The 22,744-nt window shown below is 51.2% G+C and overlaps 2 protein-coding genes and 2 non-coding genes across 7 annotated transcripts; 3 read left to right on the top strand and 1 right to left on the bottom strand.

The window, feature by feature from the left end:
• The first annotated feature begins 818 nt into the window (after window positions 1-818).
• On the top strand, window positions 819-5,834 carry RPS3 (ribosomal protein S3). The gene is made up of 7 exons (XM_006074077.4): window positions 819-965; window positions 1,784-1,914; window positions 2,193-2,286; window positions 3,407-3,501; window positions 4,622-4,809; window positions 5,242-5,438; window positions 5,763-5,834. Exons 1-6 carry the CDS (start codon window positions 822-824, stop codon window positions 5,433-5,435), a joined length of 846 nt encoding a protein of 281 aa, XP_006074139.2. The 5' UTR covers window positions 819-821; the 3' UTR covers window positions 5,436-5,438; window positions 5,763-5,834.
• LOC112579790 lies at window positions 1,489-1,638 on the top strand. Its single transcript, XR_003104119.1, has one exon. It is a non-coding gene; the product is annotated as a small nucleolar RNA SNORD15 (small nucleolar RNA).
• LOC112579789 lies at window positions 4,986-5,129 on the top strand. Its single transcript, XR_003104118.1, has one exon. It is a non-coding gene; the product is annotated as a small nucleolar RNA SNORD15 (small nucleolar RNA).
• Window positions 5,835-10,389: 4,555 nt separating the features above from the next.
• Window positions 10,390-22,677, bottom strand: KLHL35 (kelch like family member 35). Of its 4 annotated transcripts, none has more exons than XM_025266400.3 (8): window positions 19,777-22,677; window positions 16,354-17,226; window positions 15,199-15,383; window positions 14,389-14,507; window positions 13,296-13,484; window positions 11,858-12,046; window positions 10,754-10,938; window positions 10,390-10,638 (listed from the first exon to the last, which is right to left on the bottom strand). In XM_025266400.3, exons 1-8 carry the CDS (start codon window positions 19,782-19,784, stop codon window positions 10,497-10,499), a joined length of 1,890 nt encoding a protein of 629 aa, XP_025122185.3. In that variant the 5' UTR covers window positions 19,785-22,677; the 3' UTR covers window positions 10,390-10,496. The 4 variants fall into 4 exon arrangements, with proteins under 4 accessions (XP_025122185.3, XP_044785288.2, XP_025122186.3 ...); XM_044929353.2 differs by having other exon boundaries at window positions 13,380-13,484; XM_025266401.3 differs by lacking the exon at window positions 19,777-22,677 and having other exon boundaries at window positions 16,354-17,570.
• Window positions 22,678-22,744: the final 67 nt, after the last annotated feature.

Genomic DNA, 22,744 nt, shown 5'->3' with positions numbered 1-22,744 from the left:
GGTGCCTCAGTGAATTTCACTGAGGGCTTTCAGCCCAAAAGCCCTTTTATTTTTTTATTCTTTTGTTTTATTAAAGAATAAAGTGAGCAGACAAGTGTGTGTTTATACTTTGTTTTAAACTGATGAGAACTGGGCTCTAATTAAGCTGATGAGAACTGGACTCTAAACTTCTCTGAATTTTTTAAGCTCTGATTGAGATATTGGCTCCTCTGTCTATGGGATTCTCCAGGCAAGAATACTGGAGTGGGTTGCCATGCCCTCCTCCAAGGGATCTTCGTGACCTAGAGATCGACCCCTCATCCCTATGATCGACCCCTCATCACTCTCTCTCCTCCATTTGCAGGCGGGTTCTTTACCACTAGTGCCACCTGGGAAGCCCCAGGTTTCTGGATATTGTTGTGGTTCAGTCGCTCAGTTGTGTCCAGCTCTTTGCGACCCCATGGGCTGTAGCACTCCAGGTTTCCCTGTCCATCGCCATCTCCTGGAGCTTGCTCAAACTCATGTCCATTGAATCGGTGATGCCATCCAACCATCTCATCCTCTGTGTCCTCCCCTTCTCCTCCTGACTTTAGTCTTTCTCAGGGTCTTTTCCAATGAGTCAGCTCTTTGCATCAGATGGCCAAAGTATTGGAGCTTCAGCTTCAGCATCAGTCCTTCCAATGAATACTGAGGACTGATTTCCTTTAGGACTGACTGCTTTGATCTCCTTGCAGTCCAAGGAACTCTGAAGAGTCTTCTCCAACACCTCATAGTTCAAAAGCATCAACCCTTGCACCGCGCTTTTCCCTTTTCCTTTTACCAAAGTGAAAACTACACTTCCCATGAGCGCTCACAGGCGTCGACGTCGCGCAGTTCTTTGTCGTTGCACAGCGCCCTTTATACGCACTTCCGCCTGCTTGCAACTTCCTTTCCCTTCGGCGGCTCGCGGCGGCAAGATGGCCGTGCAAATTTCCAAAAAGAGGAAGGTGAGATCCCGGGGCCAGGTTGCAGGGAACTGTGGCGTTTCGCGGGTCAGGAGCTTCTCTGGGTGCTATTGCGAGACCTATAGCTCTTCGCTATACCCTGGGCAGGGGCTGGACTGTGCCGCTTTCCCGTAGGCAGCGGATGGCGGTGGATTGAGCGCAGGCCCGTGGCTGCTGAAAGCAGTATGCCTGGGCTAGGAGAGAAGGATTTCTGCCGGTTCCGGGCGGAGAGCAGAGATGAGCACTGAGGGCTCCTCCTACGCTGGAGGAGCGCTTGTGAGCCTTTCTTAGTCAGTAGTTAGTAAAGTTACTAAACGTGGTGTTTTGAAGGCATGAGCCTTTTCCCTCATCGAATCATAGTTTTGAGAAGCAGTGTTTGCTTGCCTTCCGAGGCGTGTCTGGGTGCAGGCTTCTGACCCCATTGGGAAGGTTACTGACAATTTCTTGTTCTGTCTTGGGGTCAAGGAATAGTTCTGGGGAAATAGAGGGAAGGGGCCTGGGGAAAACGGTTTGATAATTTAAAACCCTTCAATGAAGAGGAGATGACGAGTCTGACTGGAAGTGTTCTCTTTGTCCAGGTGACCCCTACCCTGTGCCGCGTTCTGTGGCACAGTTTTAAGGGCCTGGGTCAAAGTTAACTTCCAAAAGATGACCTAGAGGCATTTGTCTGAGAAGGGTTGCTATGTTTCCTCTGGAACAAGGCAGAATAATTGATGATGGGTCGTTGGTTGGAGGTGTTGAGTTTTGATTAGGGTTGCATTGACTGGGCTAGAAAAGTGAGCCTATGTCCAGATCCTGATTTTCATTTTACTTTTGGTTAGTTTGTCGCTGATGGCATCTTCAAAGCTGAACTGAACGAGTTTCTCACTCGGGAGCTGGCTGAAGATGGGTACTCTGGAGTTGAGGTCCGAGTTACACCAACCAGGACAGAAATCATTATCTTGGCCACCAGGTAAAAAATTCATTTTTTTGGCCATCACCTGTAATTTTCGTCTGCACTAAGGTGATTTGTTCTGTAAACTCAGCAGAACAACAGTTGAGTCTTAGTGAATGAGTTTTTAAGCTGCATTAAAAAAAAAAAAAAATTATAATCTCTTAGTTCTTGTCATCCAAAATTTAAACTTGGTTGTGTCAGATGAATTAGATTTTTACTACCACACATGTGCAAGATTTAAAATTACATCTGTAATGTTATGAGAGCTGTGAATTGTCACTCTTCATTTTCCCCAGGACGCAGAATGTACTTGGTGAGAAGGGCCGGCGGATCCGGGAATTGACTGCTGTGGTTCAGAAGCGATTTGGCTTCCCTGAAGGCAGTGTAGAGGTGAGTGATCCTGACTTGTGCCAGAGGCTACTCTGGGCATAGAAATGGCTGTTTAGGATGATGTTGTGCTGTGCTTTGTCACTCAGTCATGTCCAACTCTTCGTGACCCCCATGGACCCAAGGCTTCTCTGTCCGTGGGGATTCTTCCAGGCAAGAATACTGGAGCTGGTTGCCATGCCCTTCTCCAGGGGATCTTCCCAACCGAGGTATTGAACCCAGGTCTCCCATATTGCAGGCGGATTCTTTACCATCTGAGCCACCAGGGAACCCTCTTTAGGATGGTACTTCCGAAAACTCATATTATCACCCTGAAAGCTTACTTGTGATCAGTGAGTATTACAAATGGATTGGTATTTTGTTGAAGTTCTTTTAATAAGCAGTTGGCAGCCGTTTATATCCATCTTGGATATAGTAATGATACGTAGGAGAGAGTGGCTGCCCATTGATCTCCATGATTTGGCTGTGGAAGGAGGTGGGGGTGGGAGAAAAATGAGGAATGGTTCAGTTCAGTCTATGTCCCTGAGTGTTTGTTAGATGTGGGCATCAATGGCACCCCGCTCCAGTACTCTTGCCTGGAAAATCCCATGAACGGAGGAGCCTGGTAGGCTGCATGGGGTCGCTAAGAGTCGGACACGACGGAGCGACTTCACTTTAACTTTCCACTTTCATGCATTGGAGAAGGAAATGGCAACCCACTCCAGTGTTCTTGCCTGGAGAATCCCAGGGACGGCGGGGCCTGGTGGGCTGCCGTCTATGGGGTCGCACAGAGTCGGACACGACTGAAGCGACTTAGCAGCAGCAGCAGCAGCAGCAGCACAGTGAAGGGCTTCCCAGGTGGCTTACTGGTAAAGAATCTGCCTGCTAGTGCAGGAGACGTAGGTCCAGTCCCTGAGTCAGGAAGATCCCTGGAGGAGGGCATGGTAACCCCCACCAGTACTCTTGGCCTGGAGAAGAGGAGCCTGGTGGGCTGTAGCCAATGGGCTTGCACACTCAGCCACTAAATGAGAACAAGTATAGTGATACATGGAGTGGTGTCTGCTTGAATCATGAATGAGTTGATTTTTAGTTGAAAACAGTGGTGAGTGTAACAAGTTTAAGAATGTGCCTTGTTTCTTTAAAGCTTTATGCTGAAAAGGTAGCCACAAGAGGACTGTGTGCCATTGCCCAGGCAGAATCTCTGCGTTACAAACTCCTAGGAGGCCTTGCTGTGCGGAGGTAAGAGTCCGTATGATTGTGTCCTTCTGTGAATCAGTATATCAGCTATTTTGTTAATTTAGTAAGTGGACTGTGACAGGCTCAGCTAGTCTCTGAGGGCTTTAACAATAAGACATTGTCAGTCCATGTTGCAGCCTAGTTAGAAAGACTAGTAAAGACACAAGTGTTTAAAAAAGTGGGTGGTGTTAGTAGAGCACTGTGTGCTTTGGGAGTAGAACGTAGGATGGGGGTGGGAAGTGGTTTGGGTTCATGTTGAAGTCATTCACATACATTGTGTGGTGGTAACTCTGGGGACTCAGACAAGACTCATTGCTGATGAGAGAGCTTAAAATCTAGTCAGGTATGCCCTCTAGGTATGTATAGATAGTAAATGTCAGGAACAGAGGACATGAGGTGGTTAGATTGGCCCCAGAGCTGGGCTTGCTAATAAGATTTCAGCTGGCAGTTCCTTGAGCGATTTCACTACTTGGAGTAAATGAAATGCCTTGCTTGGGTGTTGGGAGTTCATTAATCCTTAATGCAGAACCTTGGGAGGTTTTCCAGCAGAGGAGGGATGTGAAGGCTGCGCTGTAGACGGGCTCCCATGGGAGGAATGCCGTAGGCAAGGGTGTGCAGAAGACTGCATACCTGGTTTGACTGCCATCTCCACCACGTAGAACGGTGACAAGTCTGGTGTCTGGGCCAGCTTCAGTGTTGCCAGTAAGAATTGATGAGAAATAAACATTTTCCGTTTCCAACCCATACTCACTGAATTGGGGAGTGGGGGGAATACAGCCCAGCAACCTGTCTTCATAAGCCCTCCAGGTGAATTTTGCACGCACTGAAGTTTGAGTGGTTCATTTGGACCTTGAGGCGATTCTGTAATGTGCAGTCAAGTTTGGAAAGCACTTGATTAGAAGGAACTTGATGTGTTTCCCTAAGGAGTTCCCTAAGATGGTGTGTGGTGGGAGTGGAAGAAGGTTTCTATCTCTTGGGTCAGGCTCTGGTCAAACTTACTCTGCATTAAAGGGACACTGAAAGCAGTCAAGTGCAGGCTGAGTTCCGTTCTGAAGTGGGGTGGGGTTGAGTGGTCGTGCCTGGTGATGACACAAATGGCTGGCTGTCTCTTGTGCGCCCAAAGGGCCTGCTACGGTGTGCTGCGGTTCATCATGGAGAGTGGGGCCAAAGGCTGCGAGGTCGTGGTGTCTGGGAAACTTCGAGGACAGAGGGCTAAATCCATGAAGTTTGTGGATGGCCTCATGATCCACAGTGGGGACCCTGTTAACTACTATGTGGACACCGCCGTGCGCCATGTGCTGCTCAGACAGGGTGAGTAGCCAGGAGTGCTTGGGGCAGTGGGCTTGAATGGGTAGACGTGGTTTTACACATGCTTTTCAGTGTTTGGGGAATTGGGGATATAGTGGAACATTTTTGCACTCTTTGGGTTCATTGTTTAGCTTCATTGAAGAGAGTTGGTTTGTCCTTGTCTCAGCCACTGGTGTACCCTTCAGTGATGACACGATGACGAGTCAGAAAAGGCACATTCTGCTCTCAGTCCTTGTCGGTGCCACGTTCTGTGGTGCTGTGCATGGGTTCCTTTTGCAAAGTGTCCTGTTCATTGATTGATTAGAGGCATTTGTCTGAGAAGGGGCCAGACACAGGATGCTTGAGTAACCTGTTCTTTTTTTCCTTCTGCTCTGTTCTGTTGTGTAGTGGGGGGCGGTGGAACTATAGGTAGGTCTTAACTATGGCATCTTCTAGGTGTGCTGGGCATCAAGGTAAAGATCATGCTGCCCTGGGACCCAACTGGTAAGATTGGCCCTAAGAAGCCTCTGCCTGATCACGTGAGCATTGTGGAACCCAAAGATGAAATACTGCCCACCACCCCCATCTCTGAACAGAAGGGTGGGAAGCCAGAGCCGCCTGCCATGCCCCAGCCGGTACCCACAGCATAATAGGTAAGTCTGTAAGGGCCTCTTGGGGCATAATGGAACAGTATTCCACCTAGTGAATAAAAAGTAGATTACACTTGCTTTACATGAAAGGACACAGATTGGAGCCAGGGACTCATTTAGCCCTGGTCTTCTTTAGTTCATAATTTTCAGGTCCTCTTATTAGTAATTAGCTGTTCTTCCCACAATCCGTTAAAGCGGTGACAGGCCTCTCCTACGCCTGGTGCCTGTTGTGGTATTTGTTTCTGGATGTTCTGTGTGTGTTGATTTTCATGCAAACCCGACACTGAGGTGAATTTTCTGTTCTTACTGTATTTTGTCCGCTTTCAGGTCTCCTTGGCTGCTGGATCTGGAATCTGAATGTTGCTCTGCAAAGACCTTTAATAAAATCTTTTTAAAAGACATGTGGCCTACTAGACTCTACATCTAGGATTCAGGCTGAGGGCCATGTCACCCCATGGGACAATTGCTTGATCAATTCTTAGGAATCGGTCACAGCCTGGTTCACAGTGTTTCTGTGCTTTCCTTAAAAATCCTGTTGGTTTCGGTGTGAGGAGAGGGACAGAATGAGAGACCCAAGCAGAAGTAACCAAAGTAACCCTCTCCTTGTGGGGGAGTAAATCTGGTGATGGTGAAGGCTGATAATTTACAGGACAGCACCTTGATCGCCTCAGCCTGAAATTTGGGGTTAAGGGAAAGTGAATGCTGAAGAGCATGATGTTCAGAAGTAGGTTCACCTAAGCATTATAGAGTTGTGATCAAAATCTACATCTTTGTGTCCTTGTTCTCTTAACCATTATCCTCTAGTAAAGTATAAAGGGTACTTAAATTAACTACCATTCAGTCTGATGATTTAAAGAGTTTTATACTGATATGTGGAGAAGGCAGTGGCACCCCACTCCAGTACTCTTGCCTGGAAAATCCCATGATGGAGGAGCCTGGTAGGCTGTAGTCAGTGGGGTTGCTAAGAGTCAGACACGACTGAAGCGACTTAGCAGCAGCAGCAACATACTGATATGTATTTATAAGAAATTGGATTGTCTTCATTTATTCAGGTGAGACTAGTGAGGGACAGGCTGGCATGAAAATCCTACAAGACTAAAGGCAGTAAATTATGTTGAGAGCATACTGACATCTGTGTTGTCCCCTTTTTAGTAGAGCTTTGGATGTTTCTACTGGCTAGACAGTAATACCTTAGTTGTTTTTGTCAGTGTTAGTGGAATTGAGACCATGTCTTGGTGGTAAAAGTACTCCCCTCTAGAATACCCTAACCACTGGAATAGCTGTGGTGTTAATCACCGCTTACCGTTCCATGGAATGGGCTCGTGTATGTATATTTCACCTTGTGGCTAGGAACTAGAGCCTGAATACCAAAACATTCTCCTTACTCTGGGGTGGCACATTTCCAGGAGTGAGTCCTTTCTCAAGCTGAGAAAGTTTTCTGAAAAGGCCCAGGAGAGGTGGTTGCTGAAAATTGTAGTGTTTGAACTGAGCTAAGCTGAGGTGTCGGAAAAGACTTAAGAGTCCCTTGGACTGCAAGGAGACCAAAAAACAAATCAGTCCTGAATATTTATTGGAAGGACTGATGGTAAAGTCCCAATACTTTGGCCACCTGATGCTGGGAAAGATTGAAGGCAGGATAAGGTGAGGACAGAGGATGAGATGGTTGAATGGCATCACTGACTTGATGGATGAGTTTGAGTAAGCTCTGGAAGTTGGTGACAGGGAAGCCTGGCGTGCTGCAGTCCATGGGGTCACAAAAGAGTCAGACGTGACTGAACTGATAGTCAACATTTTCTATCTCAGAAGGTAATTTTTTTGTTTTCTCCCTCAGAAACGAGATTTTTATATTTTACGAAATTTTTATTTCATCAACAGCTTAACTAAGTACAGTAGTGCCTCCACACGACATCCCTTAGTGCAGTGGATACACTTCAGGCCCTCCAGGGCTGCCTGATACAGCAGATGGGAAACGATACTACGTTTTTTCCTATACTAATGGGTGGGTAAATACACAGCATAGATACATTTTAGACTTTAAAAAGAATCCAAGACTTCCTTGGTGGTATAGTGGGTAAGAATCCACCTGCCCGTTAGGGGACATGGGTTTGATCCCTTGTCTAGGAAATTTCACCTGCTGCAGAGCAGCTAAACCTGAGCACCACCGCCACTGCAGCCTGCGCTCCGCAACAGGAGGAACCACTGCAGTGCGCTGCAACTGCAGAAAGCTGAGCGCAGCAACAAAGACCAGTGCAACCAGCAGTGAAGAAGAATCCAGTGAGTCCATATAGTGATTGTGTAATATCAAGTTTTATTCTGTTGTGTATGAAGTTTTCCTGGTTCCTTTGAAGCCCACTAAGAATTCCAGTTATGTAGCTTACTGAATGGTAACAGTTCACATTCGGCAGGCAATCTGGGGCCCAGAGAGCAGTGGACCAGGAGCCAGGGGTCCCTGTATATATGGTCTAAGCAGTCGTCCTAGGACATTAGGACACGGCTGTGGCTGTCACCTTTTGCTTGTGTTCCTGTGAGCCTCTCCAGGGATAAGCACTGTCTCCCCTCATCAGGTTCCAAGCCAGAAGATCAGGGGCAATATGCTATCAGGCTGGAGTCTCCCATGGTGGGAACGATGGAGCTCCTAAAGGGTGCTGCATATCACACCGTTTTCTCAGATTAGCAGGGGCTGCTTGGAGAAAGCAGACTGGAGATGGCAGACCTGAACTGGACTCATCCCATGACCTAAGAAAGCAAATCCCAACTCTTGAGTTCCTCATTTGTAAGCCTGGGAGGGAGAAGAGAGGATCATGATGGCACCTCACAGGTATTATGAGATAGAAATCCAGGAAACCTTGGTTTTAAGGTATTCAGTGGAAGGCTTTTGTTCCAGGCACTGGAGGACACAGCCGTGTGAAACACCTCTGTCCTCCAGAGGCATCCTATGAGTGTGTCACACCTCTCTCCTCCAGAGGCATCCTATGAGTGTGTCACAAGAGACCAGAGGTGTCACACAGAGGCCTGGCCAATTGTCAGGTGATAGGAGGGCTGAGGTTAAGGGTACAGGGAGGGAGTGGTCAGCTCTGGGGTGGAGGGCGTTAGGTCTGCCCAGGCCTGACACCCTCCTAGACAGCAGGAAAGGGCATTGGCACTTGGCATGAGCAAGCACTGGGACAAATGGCCATCATGGGGGAAACTGGGCAGTGTGCCTGGCTACACAGAAGTGTTTAGCCTGGGGAAGATGCCCACGTCTCAGGGGAAAGCTTGCCCTGGATTTGCTCCTACCTTTTCTACTCTGGCTTTTACCTGGGTAGGCAATAGAGCACCTTCTTTGCCTTGTCCTGGTGTTTCCCATTGGGTGGGAGGAGGCAGGGTCTGAAGCTAGGCCTCTATCCCACTGCCCTCCCCTTTTGCCATTATCAGCATGTCCAGATGGTCACAGGGTCCCTAATCTGGGATAATCGGAGGGTAGGAGCTCAGCTGGGACCCAGGCCTTTGTGCTGGGTGTGATGGGCCAGCCCCAGCTGGAGAGATCATGCAGACAGGGCCCTGGGGCTTTGGAAGACGGAGAACAGCATGGGGCTGCCCTGTACTGAAGGGGATGGAGGGGCAGATGATAGCTCTTCAAAAGGCAATCTGAGTGCAAATAAGAGGAGCCCCAGATGGGGCCTGCCAGCTCTGCTGGGCCTTGCCTCAGTCTGTGGCATCCATCCTTTGTTCCCTTTCTCCTCCACTGGGTGCACCCCTCCCAACCTGACAGTTTTATGTTGCTGCCCCCGAGCCCTAGCCAACCCAGCTGTTTATAATGGCATCAAGAGCTTGTGCCCCCTGTTTATGCTGGGGCTGTGGCATGTCCAGATGCAGAGCTGGACTCATTGGTGTCTCAGAGGCCTGTGGCGTTGGTGCCCACTACCCTGGGCTTCCAGTTTGCTGTGAGCCTTGACCCCGAGTCTGCTCAGGGTTCTGCAACTGTCTTTGTTTTGTTTCCGCTTCTTTCATGAGTGGAGGAACCCTGCCTTGGCCCAGGCTTATAGCAGCGAGCCTGGGTTTGGAATGTTTTTAACACCTTTATCCCAGAGTCTGAATCCAAAAGCTTGAGCTTCTGCCTTACGTTTTACAGTTCTGTTTCTGGTCCTCAGACATGTTTGCTTACTTATGAGCCTATGCCTCTTTTTAGTTGTCTGATTTTTGATTTTATCTATCACTGAAAGTGTTAGTTGCTCAGTCATGTCTGACCCTTTGTGACCCCATGGATTGTAGCCTGCCAGGCTCCTTTGTCCATGGAATTCTCCAGGTAAGAATACTGGAATGGGCTGCCATTTCCCTCTCCAGGGAATTATCCCAACCCAGGGATCGAACCCCGGGTCTCCTGCACTGCAGGCAGATTATTTACCATCTGAGCCAGCAGGGCTAGGTGGTTAAATGGGAGAGGATGGTTTAGAAAGGGAGAAGCTTTCTGACCAGAAGTACCTCTTAGATTCTGAAGCTTCATGAAATTTGTGGGCTATATATTCTGCCTTCTACTAAGTATGTGGCCTTGGGAGAGTCTTCTTTTCTTACAGATATTAGTAACTAGCTGACTAAAAGTTTTTTGTTTTTTTTTTTAACTGTTGATAATCTGAAATATGGGCTTCCCAGCTGGCTCTAGTAGTAAAGAACCCGCATCTCTTATGCAAGAGACATAAAAGATGCAGGTTTGATCCTTAGGTCTGGAAGATCCCCTGGAGGAGGGCATGGCAACCTACTCCAGTATTCTTGTCTGGAGAATCCCATGGACAGAAGAGCCTGGTGGGCTACAGTCCATAGGGTCACAAAGGGTCAGACACAACAGAAGTGACTTAGCACAGCACAATCTGAAATACAAGAATAGTGACTATTCCTGGGAGGAACGTGGGAAGGGATGGATTGGGAAATAGACAGGGGGACCTACAAAGGCATTTGTAATGATCTATTTCTTAAGTTAGGTTGTGGGAACACAGATATTTATTTTATTATAATTTTTAAACTGTACAAATATATTTCTTTTTGTGCATGAAATATTTCATGATTCTTTAAATGTCCACACTGTTATTATGAAGGTAAATGAAGTAACGTGAAGTGCTGAAGTGCTTTGTAAAGAGACATAGCAGGGAGCAGATATTGGGCATTACTTCTCCAGGCAAAGGAGGCTTGAGCTGGAACACAGACTCGACCTTTGAAGAAGGTTTTATTTCTACAAGAAAAGGGGCAGTAAGTTAAGATGCTGTTTACATGGAGGTGCCAGAAGGGGAGCAGTGGTGAGCCTGAGTTCTCCCTCCCCCCCACCTCCTGCCTCAAGTATGAGTCACCTGCCCCGGCTCTGGACGATGGTGACGCAGCCATGGGAGCTCGTGCAGCGCTGCAGGGATGGCTGGGCCTCCACCTGCCCACTGCTGGGGTCAAAGGTGAAGACCCTGTCGGTGCTTTCCCCGTGATCATCCCGCCCGCCGAGGATGTGGACTTTCCCATCACACACAGTCACGCCACAGCTCTCCTGGGTGGACAGACAGACAGACGATTAGCTATGTGGTCCGGCCAGGGGTTCCCTCTGTCCCTAGCTGGCTAGGCCAGACAACAAAACCTTGACCCACAGAGTATGAGCAGACAGTCTGGATGGTAGAGAAGTAGGAATTGGATGGACCTGACTTCAAGCTCTGGCCTGACCTTTACTAAATGAATGATCTTAGACAAGTCATTTCACCTCTCTGGGCCTCAGTTTCCTCACTTGCAAAGTAAGAAGAATAACAGTACCTTCTTCATAACGTTCCTTTAATTTAATGAGATAAAGCACGTAAAGCATTTTACATGTGCCTGGAATATAGTAAGCACTCCAATAACAGTAATTACCACCACCACCATCTTTGGATCTCAGAGAAGCCAGAAATCTTAGGCTCCTAGAATTACTGGAGATCAGAACTGGCAAGGACCACCAATCCACATCCCTAGATACTCTCAGGAGCTTTGGAGAGGGAACCGAACAGGGAAGGGGGGCAAGGAATGCAGAGGTGGAGCATCCAGGGCCTAGCACCTCCCTTCTCCAATACCAATGAGGCAAGGGAACTTAGCAAGTCCCCTCTCCGCCTCCTTCCTCCTCCCACAAGAAGCTACCAGGTAGTGGCCTACAGAGAGGAGAGACTGCAGGGCCACTGAGACCAAGCTCCCCATCCAAAGCTACAGCACTTCGGGGCTGGGATTCCAAGTTCTGCTTCATGTGGCCTTGCTGCTGGCCTCAAGCTCTCTAAGGCCAGTCTCCTTACCTTTGAAGCCCAAGGCTGATTATCATTGTAAGGACTAAACTAGAGAACATGTAAAACCACCTAACATGGAGTCAGACACAAGACTCACTACCTCTGAGATCCAGATCCTCCTCAATGGAACCAGTGCCAGGGCTGTACCCAGGAGCATCCACTTACCACAGGGCTGGGGAGGACAGCTGCCTCCCCCCAGACATCTGTGCCAGGGTCATAGGTGAAGATTTTGCTCATAAGGCCGCCAACCACATAGATGGTGTTCTCCAGGGAGACAGCGTCAAGGCACCGCTGTGAGAAGGGAGCTGGTGACCGCAGGCTCCACTGGTCCTCCTTGGAATCAAAGCACTGCACCTGAGGGGCGGAGTGGCGTGGTGAGGCCTCAGCCCCTAACTGCCCCGCTGCCCACACCTCTCACTCCTCTCTGTTGGGGGTGCTCATTCAGCACATTTGCCTGTGTCCACCAGTTCTGAGCTTGGGTCCCTCCCCTCAAGCGTGCTCTGCCTGGTTCCACATTCTAGCCCCTCTCCCTGGACTCCTGTTGTTAAAAGTGTTCTCATCTTTCAAGGTCCAGGAAGAGGTCTGTATCCCAGGAGGTAGAAGTACTGTCTGCATTAGTGCTGTAGAGGGTTCTCAGAGCAGGTCCCCTGTGGAGAAGCATTCCTGGCTGCATAAACTGTCAACCCTCTCTCCTTTCAGGTGCAGTGAGGTAGTGACAAGGTTCTAGCTGGGGTGTCTTGTCGCCCCCGTTCCTGTAGCTGTCCATAGGCGGCCTAGGCCCACAGGTGTTTATGCCCTCCACACTTTCTGAATGTTCGAACTGCTGCACAAGAAGGTGCTAAAGAGCACTCCCTGAGCCAGCCCAGAGGCACACCAGGAAGGTGTGCTGGGAGTGGGACTGAAATACGGTGAGAGCCCTAGTTTTGGAAAGTTAGATTTTAGGGCCACATTCCTATGAGGCCATCAGGGCAGGGAGGAAGCTGCCACAATGTTTTGTTCACAAAAAGCCTAAATGTACAAAATGTGTACATTTTTTGATAGATGGAAAATTTGATAGACTATGATTCAGCCACCCAGTAGACTATCACACAGACATCGAAATGATGGCTGCGAAGAGTTTCTGTGCATGTAGGAAGTACTTATAATACTTTGAAGAAGAAAAAGCAGGATAGAAAATTTTACTAGTGGAACATAAAATTGAGACAGAAAAGCAAAAGTTAATTCAGAGGAAGCCCCGAAGGCAATGTACCAAATATTAATAGCAGTAGTTATCCTTACCTGATGAGATTATGGTTTCTATTTCTGTTTTCTAAATTTGCAATAATAAGTGTATTCTATTTTCGAATGGAGGAAGAGCATTTTAATTACCATTGCCCTCGCTTAATTTTTTAAATCTTTGAAACCCATATAGCACCAGGCCAAACATTTAGGTCCAGACCTACTGTGTGACCTTGGGGTCCTTTTTCTGAATTCATTTCCTTGCCTGAGATATGGGGAGGATGACTCAGTGTTGTCGATGAAATCAAGAAAACGGACAAGGCCATGAAAGAGGTAGCTCGGCTCCTGGCACACAGCAGGCCTCCCCCGCCCTCTGCTGGCCCACCTTGTTGGTGCTGACGCCATCCTGCCCAGCGCCCCCGATCACGTAGAGCCGGCCGGCGCAGGGGGCCACAGCGGCTGAGCTTACTGCCTCGAGGAGCGGGGCCGCGGACGCCCAGGTGTTAGAGAAGGGATCGTAGCGTTCCACGCTGCGCAGTCGCCGCAGGCCATCGAAGCCGCCCACGACGAACAGCTGTGGATGAGGAGGTCACCTTGAGTCAAGGCTGTCTGCATCTCCGCCTCACAGCCGCAGGCTGGGTGTGGAGAAACTGTCCCACCCAGGGAGCATCCCAGCTCCTGGCTCCACCTATGCCCCGGCCATTACCGATCCTCCCTTAGATTTTCCTCTATTAATGGAGACTGGTTTCTAGGATGGGTACTGAATGTGTATAAGATCTGCAAAATAACTGGCACCAAGTTAATGCTTATGGACAGCTATAAAAGTTACTATAAAAATAGTAATTTCTTAAAGGTTTACCACCTAACTTAACTGATCCATTTTATTTGCATTTCTGAATTTGGGGTGTAACTTACAAAGATAATTGGCAGGTTTTTTTTTTTTTTTTTTGGTTGGTCTTAAGTGGCAGAGTCAAGATTCAAACCTAGGTTCTTTGACCCCAGAGCTCACACCCTCGACTACCTGACTACCAGACTGTACTGTCATTACTATTTTTATTAGCATTACCATTATTAAGCAACTTGGAGCAAGTTCTTTTTCTTTTACGTGCCCAAGGCAATGGCACCCCACTCCAGTACTCTTGCCTGGAAAATCCCATGGGCGGAGGAGCCTGGTAGGCTGCAGTCCATGGGGTCGCAAAGAGTCGGACACGACTGAGCGACTTCACTTTCACTTTTCACTTTAATGCATTGGAGAAGGAAATGGCAACCCACTCCTGTGTTCTTGCCTGGAGAATCCCAGGGACGGGGGAGCCTGGTGGGCTGCCATCTATGGGGTCGCACAGAGTCGGACACGACTGAAGCAACTTAGCAGCAGCAGCAGATCCCTTCTTAAAAAGAGAGGATCCTAGAGGGCCCTCCCCCAGAAGGCCACAGCTCTCTGCCTTGGGCCCAGGGCAGCAGCAGCGAGGTGTCCCTACCTGCCCCTGCACCACCGCCATCTTGTGTCTCCACCTGCCCCTGTGCAGCGAGGCCACCTTGATCCAGGTGTGCAGATGTGAGCTGAACATCCAGACATCACGGCTGTTGATGTGGCCTCCTAGGGGGAGAGAAGCAGCTGTTGTCCCCAGGCCCTCTTGCTATCCCCTATCCCCAGGGCACTCCAGGAGAGCAGGGGCTGTGTTTTATTCTCTGAACCTCTAGGGCCCAAATCTCAGGGAGGACACAGTCCATTGGTATCAAATCGATCTTTGCCATTGTGCCATGACAACAGGGAAATTGTTGACTCCCTGTAAAATTGTGTTGTCATGGGAATTAACTAATATAAGCTGCATAGCATAATGCACAACACATGGTAGGCTAGATAAAGAGAAGTGGTTAATACTAATCTGAATTGAAGTAAACACAGCTGAATAAAGGGTGGAGTCACACCAGTGATTGGCTCTGCAGTACCTCTACAGTATGGCGGTGGTGGTTTAGTCACTAAGTCGTGTCCGACTCTTGCGGCCCCATGGACCGGAGCCCACCAGGCTCCTCTGTCCATGGCATTTCCAGGCAAGAATACTGGAGTGGGTTGCCATTTCCTTCTCCAGAGGATCTTCCCGACCCAGGGATTGAACCCAGGTCTCCTGCATTGCAGGCAGATTCTTTACCGACTGAGCTATGAGGGAAGCCCACCTCTACAGTATCAACAACTGTAGGTTATCAAAAGGATCTGGTTGGAGGAAAAACGGAGGGCGCAAAATGATGAGCCAGTCCTGTGGGACTCCATTTATGGCCTCCGCCCTCACCAGAAACATAGATGTCATTGCGGAGAGTACACGTTGCGAACTCTGAGCGAGCATAGCCGGGCAAGCTGGGCAGCCGGGTCCAGCGCTGGCTGTCTGGATGGTAGGCATCGGTGAAGGGCAGCTTCAGGAGCCCCTTTCGGTCACAACCACCGATGACCACGATCATTTCAGCTAGGTCCATGAATCTGGCATGGGGACACACCCAAATCTGGTTAAGCTACACCCAAGTTTCAGCCTTTTCACCCTCTCATCGACTGCACTGTGCGGTCCTGCTGCCCTTCTGCTCCCCACCCTCCCCATGTTGACTCTACCACTTTCAACCTCCCCTATGGCTACTGAGGTTGATCATTACTCCTGACCCCATTTTGCTGATCTCTAAGTTACAGGAAAAGAATGCTTACAAAGCCCTCACCCTTACTTAGAAAAGTTATCTTCTTTACTTGACTTTGGCTTTCCAAAGGTTATATAGCTGAAAGTAACAGAGCTAGAATTCAAGCCCATTCTCTTGACCTCCATCGGGGAGTAATTTTGCTGTGTCCCTCCTCCTATAACCATCTCCTAAACCCATCCCCTAATCACGAAATCCACTGAACCAAGGTACACACCCTTTTAGCAAAGCATTCTCCCCTCCCACTGACCCCTCAGACTTCTGACTCCACCAGAATTTCCAAACCCTTTAGCCAATTCCTACCTAATTCCTTTGACAAATACTGAACATCTTGTACTCTTGTTCCAGGCCCTGAGCTTACTGTTAGAGATACACTGATGAGTAAGACAGACTGTCCCTTATTCCCGTGAGAGCAACAGACCATCCTGACTACTCCACCCAAAGTCTTTGGTCTGATGTTCCAGGGGTGGGAGTATGCCTCTTTCATTTTTTCCCCAGGCACAGCCTATTTTAACCCCTTACTAGACCGCACTCCCTGAGGTTAACGGGTGTCGCCAAATCACTCCTGAGACTACACAAGACAGTTTGTACATGATAATTTTTCAAGGGCCCAGAATCAAGTCTATGAAATGTCTGTTGAATGTATGACTGAATCTCATTCAAGAGGCATGATCAAGCGATAGGATTAAAGGATGGTGGAGGATTGTGCGAGTGGCTGAAGAAAGCCTGAGTAAGCCAGGGCAGGGGGCAAGGGGCGGGAGGCATACCTCCGCGGCCGGGCTCGAAGTGCGCCAGACTCACGGCCCAGGATGAAACAGGTGCGGGCCTCTAGCAGCAGCGGGCGGCACTCGCTGCACGCCTGCAGCAACTCATCGGCCTCCACCTTCTCCAGAAAGTAGGCGGGCGCCAAAAGGGGCAGTCGCACGTGCTCCAGCAGGCGGCGCAGCTGGCCGCGGCGGGCCGGCGCGTCGTGGCGCACCCAGCGCATGGCCGCCTCGAACACGGCCTCCTCGTGCGCCACGCCCAACGCCGGGTCTGCCAGCAGCGCTGCCACCTCGTCAGGCGTCAGCTCCAAGAAGTCAGCGTGGCGCGCCACTTCGGCGAACGCCTGGCGCAGCACGCGGCCGCAGCGCTCAGCCAGAGAGGCGAGGGAGAAGGCCGCGGCCACGCGGCGCAGCGCTAGGCTGTTAGCGGCGCGCAGGCGACCCTCGAGGAAGCGCGCGCAGGCCTCACGCAGGCCCGCCACGCCCAGCCGCTCAGCCAGCGCCAGCACCGCGGCCGCCTCGTCCTCCGCGCGCAACCGCACGCCCGCGCAGTACACGTAGTCGAGCACTACGGCCAGGGCCGTGGCCACCGCTGTCCCGGCGGGGCCTGGCGCCTCGGGCACCACGGGCACCACGGCCAGGCCACGCTCTGGCCTCCCGGCCGCGAACAAGCTGCGGAAGTAGGCACTGCCCGCGCTAAGCGCCGCGCGGTGGCATGGGAAGTCGCGGCCACCGGCTCGCAGCACTACGTCGGTGAGGATGCCGCTCCGCCGATATGCGTTCAGGGTCTGCAGGACACGCTGCGCGTGGCAGGACCCCGCGCATGGCGCCTCGGAGCCCCACTCCGACTCCTCCAACACTGGGCCCTTCAGCATCCTGCCGGGCAAAAAACACAGACAGCGTCGGCAAATCCACCTGGCTGGGGCCCTGCCAGAGGACAAGAGGCCCCTCTTCCATCATTCCTTCTTTAGTTCACTAGTTTACTCAGGCAGGCGCACACTATCTTAACATGTGTTCCCCCCCATTCATGCAGCCACACTCCCTTCCATCTACCCATAGAGATTCCAAATGGTCTCAAAGAGCTAGTCCCTGCCTACCCAACGGGCTAGACCCGTAGTTGTACCATCTCCTGCCCCACTTACCCACTTCAGCCATATTGCTCTTTCTGTGCTTCAGGCTCACTAAGCTTTTCCCTGTCAGTCTCAGCAGGAGACAGATGGCATGCTTTTAACTGGGGTAATTTAAGAAGACTCTAATAAAGGAAGGATTTATGAAAGCATAGACAGTGCTTTGGGACTCCTACAAAGGATAAAGCAGTGCCACGTGGCTACCAACAGCCGGGAGACTTGACCTCTCCAAGGTCTAAAGGCAGAGAGCTGGGAGGTTATTGGAAACTATACAAAATACCTGTATGAGAGCCCTCTGACAGGAGCTGCAGCCTTTGGTCAACGAGTTTGGAGAAAGTAGGCACTGACCCCCTCTCTTCATCCCATCTGCTCACCTAGGGATCTCTGTAGGTGCTCCCAGTTAACCACACCCTGATTATTCTAGTTAGTATCTGCCCCTCCTCCGAGAGTACAGGATCTGGCCCATAGTAGGTCCTCAGTTAGTGTCTGCTCAAGGTCGAGTGAATGTATTGAGCTGGTGTTTATTGAGAGCTCTTGTCTGTGAAAGGCAGTGAACAAGATTGTCCTTGCCCTCCTGGAGCTTCCATTGAGGTGGGATCCCATGCGGAAATACAGAGCATTAGGGGAGCTAAGAAGGAGCACTGCACCCAGTTGGAGGGGAGTCAGAGAAGGCATCCTTGAGAGGTGACAGAAGAATAGATAGAATTAGCCAGGTGAAGGAAAAGGAGTGGGAGGGAGGAAGTCTCCAGCTGAGAGAACAGCCTGTGCAAAGACCCAGAGGGAAAGAAGGCATGAGGTAAGAGCCCAGCCTGAGAGGGAAGTTGACCCTCTTTCTAGTAAGTTCTCTGTTCTCTAGGAAGCCCTGTGGGTGGTGGTGGAAACACTGGCTCTAAGGACTAATCCAGGTGCTGATCCTGCCTCTGCCGCTGACTCGCTCGCTGTGCGACCTGTGCAACACCTCCCCTTTAGTTTCCTCATCTGAAACAGGGTCATAAATGTCTCCTTTGTGCAGTGTTTGTTACCTGGTGACTGTTAAATGGAATGTATGAGAAGTGCTAGGTTTATAGTACCAACTCAACAAATGTTTCCTTACATACTTTTACCCAGGAGGAAGGGAGCACATCACATATGTTAGTTGCTTTTATGTACATAATTTCATTTGATCCTCAAAAACCTGAAGTTTCTTTAGAGTCTTCCTTTTCTTAAGTTTGTCACGAGGAAACAGTCACATAGATGGAACCTGCCCTTCAGAGGTTGCTGTGAGGATCAAAGGAGGGGTGTCTGTGAAAGCATTCTATAGCCTGAAGGGCTGTAATGAATTGGTTATGATTTGGCCACTATGAACATGCAGCCTCTGCTTGCATACCTCCGGGGACAGGGGGCTCACTCCTTTATGTGGCCACTTACTCTAGGGGAGCAGACGTCTGCTCTCTGCTCCTTACCCCTCCCTCCATTCTTCTGATCCCAGCCGCCGCGCCTCCTCTGAGCCTGCTTTGCGCTGGGAGTCAGATCTTGCTTAGTAGTCAGTCTGGCTTTCACTGTTTATGCCTGGTCCATCCTTGCTAGCGGATCCCCTGTCTTAGCATCAAAGGAAATGAGCTTCATGGTGGGCAGGGTCCCAGCAAGTTAACTACTTTGCCCAAGTAGAGGGGCTGAGCCCTGAACCCGCCTGGCTCTAGACTCTGCATGCCCTGTGGCTCAGCCACACTTGCCAAAGTGGGGGCATGTCTCAGGAGCAGCCCAGGACACTGGTAGGAGCTGGGAAGGGTCGTGGGAGCACGCTGCCCTCATTCTGCTCTCCACTGGTGGAGAAGGCAGCCACTCTGAGCTGAGATCCAAGAAGGCAGATCTCATCAGCGTCAGGAGGGATTTCTCTCTGCAGAGACATCCTGGCACAAGGGGAGAAGAAGGGAGTCCCCTTGGGGGAAGTGCAGCAGTGTTTTCTTCATTCATTCTCCTACTGTTTACGGCACTGGGCACTTAGAACACACTGACACATCAGACCGAGTTTCCGCCCTAGGGATTTCCCATCTGGGGGCTGAAGAACACCCCATTGGAGCATGAAAGGTAGGGTTCCCTGGGCAGGGCTTGATTCAGTTTTCTCTCATCCCAGCTAAGAGTCTAGGCATCTCAGACTGAGGGTCCTGACACAGACTGAGGTACCCAGCCCCTAGAAGTTGACATGTCACCCTCTCTTTCACACTCACACCCACACCTACACACACACACTCAGACTTGTAGACACCACACAGCCAGGGCAGCGCTGCCACCTAAGTCCCCAGTTGTACCTGGCACTTACCTGGCCATGACCTCTCCTGGGCACTCTGCACTGCTGCTCCTGCACGGACCACTCCTGTTTGTCCTGCCGCCTGCACGCCTGGCAGCCTGGGCGCAATGTCCCTGCCACTCTGCCTGGACTCCCGCTCAGGCTCAGCTGCAGGAGGACAAAGGGGATGGACGCCGGTCGAGGGGGGTGGGTGGGGAGGGGAGAGTTAAGGGGGAAGGGGAGGAGGGGACACTGGGCTTTTGTTCTGCTCTTGGACCAGCACTGGGAGGGGGAGAAGGGAGGAGCCAGGAGTAGGTGTAGGATTGACTGTGCAACTCTGGGATCCATGTGCCCAGACTGGGGGTGATCTGGCGCTGGTTGTGCCCTCGAGTGATACGTGGATGTGAGGGTGTGTGTGTGCAGGCAGGTGTTCCAGGGTACTTGTATGTGCGTGTGGGAGTGCATGGGGATGTGGTGACTGTGTGGCATTGGGGCAGATGTGACTAAGAATGTGACTGCACAGCTTAGAGGTCTAGGTTTTCCTCCTGCCTCTGTGACTCTGCAGTGTCTGTGTTCCTGCTTTACAGCAGACATGTCATTGTGGGACTTTGTGTATCTGGTTACAGGCATTGCATGTCCCTGTCTTTGTCTGCATCTCTGTGTGATTGTTTATCTCTGTGACAGGGGTCTGTCTGCATACAACAGGGGGCTGTGTCTCGTGGACTGCGTGTATGGACAGCGTATGGTCCCTGGGTCTGTGGTATGGTATGAGCTGAGATGGCTTTCATTCAACCAGGTACCCGCCCTTGGAGTACAGTCAGGCAGGCGTGGCGGTATGGGGGAGAGAACAAGGCAGCTCTGGGCCGGCCTGGAGTCCTGGAGCCAGAGAGAGGTGGCGCCCTGGGTTGGTGTCTGATCATTTGCTGCCTCTATGAAAGGCCATTGGGCCTGGTGTCTTTGGGGCAGGCAAGGGGGGTTTGCCTTTATGGAAGAGGGCAGCAGACTCGGGGGAGGTTGCCTTGACAAGAACCTGGATGGGGCAGGACACCTGGGACCTGGCCCTGGCTCTGCCGGGATTCTGCGTGCAGCTCCAGGCAGATTACTGCCCAACCCTTAGCCTCAGCTCTTCATTTCAGCAGGATTGGTAGTCTAGTTGTGGTTCTGGCTTTGTCTTACCGGGGTGCTGTGAAATCAAGAGGGGTTTGTGAAAGCCATGTGCCATGTGGAGTGGAGTGGGTGAACCTGGGATCCTGTTGGAACCCGCCCCAGCAAGGCTCAGGCAGGCTGAGTTAGTGGAAGGAATTGTAATGGGAGGCATCAGTGGCTAAGCATATGTCCTGAGGCCTGGGGGAGTCTGTTCCAGGGACTCTGCTCCAGGGAATGGTGTATCCTGCTTCCCCCTAAGAAAGGATTGTACGTGTTGCTCTATGTTAAAGGATGTGAGAGATTCCGGCACCATTATACTGGGGACAGAGGGTCCAGGGAGGGCTCTGGAGAGGGGGAGGGTAGGCTCAGCCTGGACAGGCCTCACCCAGTAAGGTCCAAGGTAGCAAGAGAGGAGTGGGTCTGTGGAGATGGCTGGAGGGAGGGGCCCTGTCTCCTGTTTCCCTGTGAAGGGCAGTCAGGCTGTCCTCCACAGACAGGAGGAGGTTACGAGGAGGGCACTGGGAAGATGGGCTTCTCAGTAACCCCCCAGGTCAAGGGACAGGAGCCAGGGTTGAGCACAGGTTCAGCTGAGGGAGGAGAAGGGCCCAGCCATCTGCCTAGCAGGGGGATGGCCTCCATCTTCCCATTGTTTGGGGTGAGGGGAGGCAGCCAGACTGCCTCTGTGTTGGGGGGTGCAGGGGTCCAGTGTAGGGCCCTGGTGAGAGTGGGATGCTGACTGGCTGCTCCACTCAGCACTCCCAGGCCCTCTCCCTGCTCCTGAAGGCTCTAGGTTAACTCAAGTTGCCCAAGTGTGGCCAGGAGCCTGGAACATGCTGCCCAGTGGACCTAGGGGCACTGACTGGACAGGAGGGGGCTGGCATGAAAGATTGATTCTGCTTTCCTGGGCAGGCCTGCCAGACACTGGAGAGGAGGTTATTGGGGCGTTTGGGTACGGCAGCGTGCCCCACTGCTGACCCAGACAGTCCAGGTCTCACTCATTTCCTCATGCCCAAGGAAAGCTGGAGCTGACCTCTGCCCCAGGAAGATGTTTGAAAAGGGGAAAGGAGGGAGAGTCCCCCGACAGTTTCCAGAGGGACGGTCCTAGAGGTTAGTGTAGGGGCCCAGTCTGGCTTCCAGCGTTGGGAGGGATTTCTTTTTCTGAATGAAGCCTCCAGACCCCAAGAATTCTATTCAGCAGGCCCCCATTTGGAGAAGAGACACGCCCCTTGGTTCCCACGAAGCACCATGTTTATTTAATGCTGGAACTGGGGTTCAGCCTCCCCGTTCCCCCTTAGGACACACCCCAGACCATGCAGACTCTTAGGACAAATATGGGAGTTACAGACATCTTCCCAGGGAGGGCAGAGGGCAGGGGTCCGAGGACTGAAAGACAAGGACGTCTATGGTCCCAGGAGTTGTATTTTGGCTTTCAGCCCAGGTGCCTCCCCGTGCCAGGAATGGGAGTGGGCCTCTTCAGTCAAAGCCAAACCTCTGCCGTTGGGGAGAGGCGTCTCCTAAGGGCCTGTTCCTCCATAGACCAGGAGCTCAGAAACCCTTCATGTGACTGCTAGTCCCACTGCCCAGGCCTACAGTGGGCCCAGGAGCCCACCCCATCTGCCTTACTGTTCCCAGCTGGTTACGGAAGGTCCACAGCCAGGGTGGGGTTCTAGCTCTGCTGTACTAAGCTGTGTGGCCAGGGACGGTCACTTTACCTCTCCAAGACTGTCTCCCCCACCACAGGATGGGGCACTGGCCCCCCCCGAACCCAGGCCTCTTAAGGAAGCCCTAGTGCCATGTGAGGCGGGGAAGGGGCCCACCACTCTGCCACTCTCCCATTCACTTCCGAGAATGGTTC

The sequence above is a fragment of the Bubalus bubalis genome, chromosome 16 (genome assembly GCF_019923935.1).
Source record: "Bubalus bubalis isolate 160015118507 breed Murrah chromosome 16, NDDB_SH_1, whole genome shotgun sequence".
Classification (NCBI taxonomy): domain Eukaryota; kingdom Metazoa; phylum Chordata; class Mammalia; order Artiodactyla; family Bovidae; genus Bubalus; species Bubalus bubalis.
Note: the sequence above shows the minus strand (reverse complement) of the source record. Positions and strands in the feature narration are given on the sequence as shown.